This window comes from Populus euphratica, unplaced genomic scaffold (genome assembly GCF_000495115.2).
Source record: "Populus euphratica unplaced genomic scaffold, PopEup_1.0 scaffold643.1, whole genome shotgun sequence".
Lineage (NCBI taxonomy): Eukaryota > Viridiplantae > Streptophyta > Magnoliopsida > Malpighiales > Salicaceae > Populus > Populus euphratica.
Genome location: NW_011500273.1, coordinates 202686 through 209787, shown reverse-complemented (window position 1 = coordinate 209787; position 7102 = coordinate 202686). Strand labels below are relative to the sequence as shown.

At 31.4% G+C, this 7102-nt stretch overlaps 1 protein-coding gene across 1 annotated transcript; it reads right to left on the bottom strand.

The window, feature by feature from the left end:
- Positions 1–2917: 2917 nt before the first annotated feature.
- LOC105113014 (asterix-like protein) lies at positions 2918–6365 on the bottom strand. The gene is made up of 3 exons (XM_011008987.1): positions 6132–6365; positions 5925–6025; positions 2918–3258 (listed from the first exon to the last, which is right to left on the bottom strand). Exons 1-3 carry the CDS (start codon positions 6288–6290, stop codon positions 3195–3197), a joined length of 324 nt encoding a protein of 107 aa, XP_011007289.1. The 5' UTR covers positions 6291–6365; the 3' UTR covers positions 2918–3194.
- Positions 6366–7102: the final 737 nt, after the last annotated feature.

Below are 7102 nucleotides of genomic sequence, written 5' to 3'. Positions count from 1 at the left end.
AAGATAAATTTAGACTTCTCTGTTGTTACTAAGATTCGAACTTCCAAATAATAGAATTGAGTCTTGTTTTCTCATGAATGTTTTAGGCCTATGTCTTAGTTTTCCATCCATATAGAGTAGACCTAAATCCAAGATCTACAGCTCCAAATATGACCTAATGACCGAATAATATTCCTATTTGGGTTGAACCAATATCTCTTTTCTAAGTTTGACCATCTTTTTGTCCTTTCAATTTCAATACTTAAACTCATCAATCAATCCTTTTATTTATGTGATAGGCCTGTATTTAAAATGAATATTTACCAGAAATTAAAGGTATCTTATGGTATCAGACTTATTATTATAAAACATGCTTTAGTTAAGGAGTTATTGATACTTCAAGTGCAAAATGATAATATAAAACCTTTTATAAAAATACACTTTTAAGTACTAATCACACCCCCTCAATCAGCTTATTACTAGTTCCTAGTAATCAAAGCATTAAAATAGAAAAATAATTTGCAAATTCCATAAAGCAAGGCATTTATCATTCAACTTCTATTAGTCTATTCATATAAACAAACTCTCATTAAATTTATATATCTGCTCAATACCTCTTCACAAGAAATTAATAAACCTTCTTTTTATGCTCAATATATCAACACATAGTTATAAGGCTTTTCTTGGAAGAAAACAAACTGTTTATTTTAATGTTTAAGGTTAACTTTCTTGGGTTGAGATTATTATCTTTTTCTTTTTCTTTTTTTTTTCCTTTTTTACTTTTTTTTTTATTAATATATATACATATAACTTAAAATAAAATGTATCTTTAACATATGTAATGAGCTTTCGGCTAATGACTCTCAGACTCAAGAGTTAGTATAATTGTTATCTTACTCACTCTTAATACCTTGCTTGTTAAATGGTTAATCTAGATTTATGTTGTACAACAAATATTTGACCATTTTATAGGTAACTATATGGTATAACCGACACCTATACTACGAAAGGAACTTGATTTGTTGTTAACATAAATTATTATCATGAATACCTTACAATATTTATAAGTATTAAATAAGATAATTAATATAATTATGTGAATAATTTATAATATGATTGGAACCTCCTTTGTGTGTGGTTTCCAATTAAATAATAAAAAAAGTTTATATTATACTTATTTGAAATATCATAAGTGATTCATCTAACCTTAACATTTATTTTATTCTTATTTAATTCTTACATCAATATCACATAAAAATTCTCTTCAAAGCCTTTTCATCTATTATTTGTAATTTTATATAATTGACCTCCATGTGGTTTGACTATGGTCTTGTCATGTTATTTATTATTTCGATACTCCTGCACTTAAAATAAAATATTAATTTTTTGATCGTGTCAAATAACAGTTACAACTAAAAAAATATAAAAAAAAAATATTGTGATCTATTGTGTTTTGAATATGTATATGCAATGAAAATATCATTAGTTTTAGTTTATTTTATAATTATAATTTGTAATGTAATGTACAGATTACTAACGTGCACGACACACTAATTTGTTTAACCACGCTACCTTTTGAATTTTTCAAGAATACACAAAAACATGTTCGTCTTTACACTTAGTTTTGATAATATGCTCCCGTATGTCCAAAGAACAAGGTGCCTTCGAAACTAAGTTCGGCTAGATAATGGCTCTAAATAATAAGTTTTCTTTTTCTTTTTTCCTAGTGCTGCGATGGAAGCCGGTTCCGAACTGTAGGGTAATGTCTCTCTAACGCTTTAGCTTTTATGTTGAGCTGTGTGTTGATATCCTTTCACAATTCACTTGCATAATTTCGAACGAGATGGATTGCCAAAAGTTCAACACCCTTTAATTTAATTATGTCGTTTCTACAACAAAATCGATGTGCTATCCATTTCATCGAAATGAGAGGAATAAATAAACTTGAAAAATCATAGATATCAAAGCAATTGGTGATGGTGTAAGAAGATAGCTACATTTAAAGAGGATGGAGAGGAGATGAGATGGCTTAGTGTAGGTCCTTAACGTAACAATCACAATTTTAGTGGATTGAGGGACAACTTCATACTTTAATGCCTGCAAAATCAAGTTACCAGGTTAGATAATTTAGTGTTTAAGCAATTTAACTAAGTTTTAATGATTCCTATCAGGTTTAGAACTTTTAGAACTTGTTTAAAATTATGGTTATGGTTTAAAATATTTTTCATTTAAAAATACATTAAAATAATTTTTTTATTTTTAAAATATTATTTTTAAAATCAATACATTGAAACAATTCAAAAATATTAAAAAAATTAATTTTTTAAAATTACAAGTTGAACACGGTATCCGAACGGTCCCTTAAGCTGGTGCCCATCAGGTTTCCGATACTCAAACTAAACTGCTCCGGACAAATCTCTTCATATAAACTCTCAAGATAAAGAGATTCCCGAAGCATACACACATCACTTCATATATCCCTTTAAGGTCCATGCTTCATTGGTTTCATGATTTCAGCACGACATGAGCATGTTGGCTTGCAAGTTTGCAACGTATCTCAGGCCATATCGATCCTGCACTACACAAAAGTGCCATGTGGGGCATGCAATAAATAGAACGAGGCAGTTACTAGGGTTCTAGCGACAACCTAAGATCATCAAAGTTTCTATTATAACAGTAGACACCTCTCACTGTCAAGGATTTTTTTATCTTCTGTAATCCCACAACAGCTGCTTGGTAGCCAGGAGAACATATCGTGGATGCCTGATAGAATCCAAATACAAAATGTCCGACGAGTTTGGTACCCAGAGCCTGTTGTGGTGAGGAGCCATTCCTTCAGAACTTATTAAAGATCAGTGAACTTACATTGCATCTCTCCTTGATTTGAGTAAACCATAAAGAAGTTCAAAAAGACTAGATAGCAAGGGTGCATGAAAACCGAAATTGCAAATCAAAGACATTGGTAAAGTGAGTAAACATGTTTCTTTGATTACAGAAAACACTGCTCAAACAAATCAGAATACTAGGTGGACATAATAGAGAAATTGCAAACCCATGAAAAAGAAATTATCCTCACCAAAGTTGGGAACATTTAGCTTCTCTTTTAATCCATTTGTCAAATTTGACAACAACCGACTATAATAATTTTCCAACAAAATACGACCATCCTACTGTCACTTTTAATCTTTTGGTCTCTGATTGAAAGAATCTCCCTCTCAACTTTGTGAGCCAGGTCGAGCTGGGCCCAAGTAATTTGTAACCAATCCCATGATTGCAAACCTAGTTTTCAAACATGTTAGAAACCAGTAAGTAAAATAAAAAAGGAAAATCAAATCCTTTCAGAATCAAACTCAGTGTCTTGTACTGCTGGATCTATGCTAACAGAACAAGTTTATCATATAAACACACACACAGATATATAGAAAAAGAGAGGACTTGAAAACTCATTGAACCCCCGTCACATGTATTTTAATTCTATTTTCTGACAACAGACTTCTAAATAGTTGTTGATAGAGTGAAAGCCCAATAATAGCATTTTGTAATAACTCACCACTCACATAAACAGCTGTACCATTGCAGGTATCCAATTCTTCAACACTCATACATGAGAACTCTTGTTTTCTTCACTTACTAAATAAAATCACCAAGAAGCTCAAAATCCTCCCTTGAACCACATTATGCTCTTTCAAAGCATTCAATTATGGGAAAGTGCAGGCAAGATAAGAAACAACCAAAAAGAAAGTACATGGTGAAGCGAAGCAAAGTAGTGTTAAAGGGGATCCCAGAATTACATTCTGATAAACTCTGATTATAATTGACGGCAACTACTTCATCTAGTGAAACTTGAAGACCCTTCCCAGAGGTTAGACATGGTATGGTTGTTATTTTCTAGCATCTAAGGGCTAATCCGGGGATGCTCGGAACACCTAATCTAAGAGGACCATAAGGTTATTTCATTTTAAAATTGAAGATTTTTGGTCAGAACATCCACTTACATGCATCCACGTAATTAATAATTTATGCTTAAACATAAAAGTTCATGATTTTATTTAAAATAGCACAATGGCAGTTGAACAATAGCAATTGTATTCCTAAACTTTAAAAAAAAATGTAGTCAGAGTAGAAGTATTGAATTGAAAATCAATTTGGAGCACATTTAACCCATTATACACAAACCAAATTATAGATCACAGTATTAAAACTTCTCGTATTTTACCTCAAATTATACATGAAACAATAAAAGTAAAGCACACAATGAGACAATGGAGCAGTGACATAAAAACCTTGCAAAATTCTACTTATCATCTTCCAGAAAAAGAAATGTATCATCCTCAAGTCATAACGGATAATAGAAATAATCTGATAACACCTGCATCCCTGTTATGATACATCTCCCACCACTATCAATCTACTAAGAACATATAAAAACAAAAACTTGGATTGTGTTTGCTATCAGAAAATAGCTTCCTTTTGTTTCCATCTCTAGTTTTCATATTTATTGTGAAAAGATCTCTCCATGTTACATTAAGAAAACATGTTTACTAAATACAGATTCGTCAAAATAGAAAACAAAGGCTTTGTTTGACTTAAATTGAAAATAAATAAAAAAATGACCATAAAATATTACGTGCTCCAAGACCATTATTTTTACAGACGAGAATTTTGAAAATAACTTTTTTAATGTTTTTCAATTTTCTAGAGAAAATAATTTTCATTTTCAATTAGTTAATGTGAAATTCTTTAGTTTTATATTCCCTACAATTTTTTTCTAGAAAACTAAAAATTCGAGTAAACCCAACCTTGGACACTCCATTTAGAATCACCATTAATGCCACAGGGCAACAACCATTAATCCACTTCCTCCACTTACACCAAAGCCTTTCTCTCCAAACAGCTATTAAAGAAAATAATTATTTGATCAGTTCATGAGCCTTCTCGAAGTCTAGTATAAAAAACAACAAAGTTTCGGTATCCCAATCCAACATGTCCAGTTCAAACTTCTACGAGCACTAGCTGACTACTCTAAGGAACAAAAACATCTAAGATATCCCATTTCCCTTTGAAGTCCTTGAATTCAAGCAATGTCAAAGGAAACTATAGGTTAGAACTCCTAATTCTCAACACAACAATGCTTACAGTCCTACAGTGACACCAATCTATGACTAGTAACCTTTCAAAAATCTTGCCAGAATAATCCCCTTATCCCTTTCATATTGGGTAGTTCCATAGGTTATAGATATGAGAATCAACAGGGGTATATTCTTACCAATTAGCCTAGTGCAAGAACTCTTCTTGTAAAACCCGGTATCTATAACTAGTTTTGCTTTGAAAACCAACCATGCATCCAAAGTTGGGTTCTTACATAAATTAAGATCATCTTTTGGTAAGAGAGCTCTTTCAGACCCAACAAGCATTTTTGGAGTTTCTCTAGTGAAATACATTAATTGATGCAAAAGAGCTAGGTTCTCTTACTCAGATTATGTGATCCAAGGACTAACACTGTTTTAGAACTTTTGACTTGGCAAATTGAGCAACCACGGCAGAACTTAAAGCTACAAAGCATATCTAAAAATTAAGAGAATCAAATCAGATGACTTGCATAACTTTTAAAGAAACACACCAGCTTGACTTGACCACTTCATGATAAAATGGTAGGAGTGTGTTCCTTTTTCAGATAAATATCAATGCCTGACTAGTAGACAAATCCATGACCTTAAAATGGCTTACTTCCCTGCCCCCCTACAATTTGGAAAAGATCTCCTAGTGTATGATAAGGACACTGACTAGCATTTAATGACCTTCATAAATGCTATGAATTAGTCTTGCTCGATCTTTATATCTATCTATCTATAAACAGGACAAAGTAAAAAATAAAATAAAAAATCTAGCCCTCAACTCAGGAAAATCACATAATCTAAACAAGATAAAATCAAGGGTGAACTTACATGGATGCCATGGAAATCTGCTTAAGATCATTTTCCATATTCCTCATGTTCGAGAGAGATTGGGCACAGAATATGAGAGCAAGCCACGAGCACAGCTTGTACTGCCACCCAGTCAGCACCAACATCAATCAACTTGTTAGTAGTAGTATTAGATGATTGGATTGGATTAAAAATGTGCTGAATAAATAAATGAATTTAATTAATTACCCTAAACATGACGCCTGCCACTCCTAGGATAACCGCAATGAAACCTGAGTAATCAACGGGTAGATCCTGCGGTGAAACCATCGGTGCAACAAACGGTTTCGCGGCCGATGGCTGTCGTGGATCGTTCGCCGAAGCCGAGTTGTTGCTGTGCGATGACATCGGTCTCTTTCTCGATCTAGAGAAACAAATTATCAGGGAGTTGATTAATGTGTTTGTTGAGAGTGTTTTCTAGCTCGGCCTGATTCATTAACCGAGGCCCAGCACAGATCAGGACAGTGAAAAAACCGAATTTTTTTTCTTAGAACGACGTAGTTTTACAAGCTTTTTTTAAGGAAAAAAATATCAAATTTTAAATTAACTTCTATCAACTAATCTGGCACGTTATTCATGACCACCAAGTCCAAATTCAACTAACTTTTTAAATGATTGTTACTTTTTTTTGTAGAGACGTAAAAAAAAAATTAAAAAAAAACTTTTATAATCCATTTCCTTATCTTGATTATAGTTGCCAAAGCCTAGAATTTTACGTTAAAAGGACTGGGGAGGGAAGTCATCACGTCAACCCAAATTAATTATTTTTTTATTAAAATAATTTTATTTTATTTTTAAAAAAATATTAAAAAAAAAAAACTTACTTATCATTCATAAATAAATAATCAAACTAACATAATAAATAAAATTTTAACTTAATTATTAAGAGTTATCATTTAAAAAAATTATAAAAATTAAAAATATTATTTGTCATTTATTTAATTTGTATATAATCGTAGTATACATTTTATTATTGATTATTTATCATTTAAGATTGTCATTCATAATATACATTTAAAAATATTATTTGTCATTTATTTAATTTGTATATAATTGTAGTATACATTTTATTATTAATTATTTATCATTTAAGAATTTTACATTAAAATGACTGGGGAGGGAAGTCATCACGTCAACCCAAATTAATTATTTTTTTATTA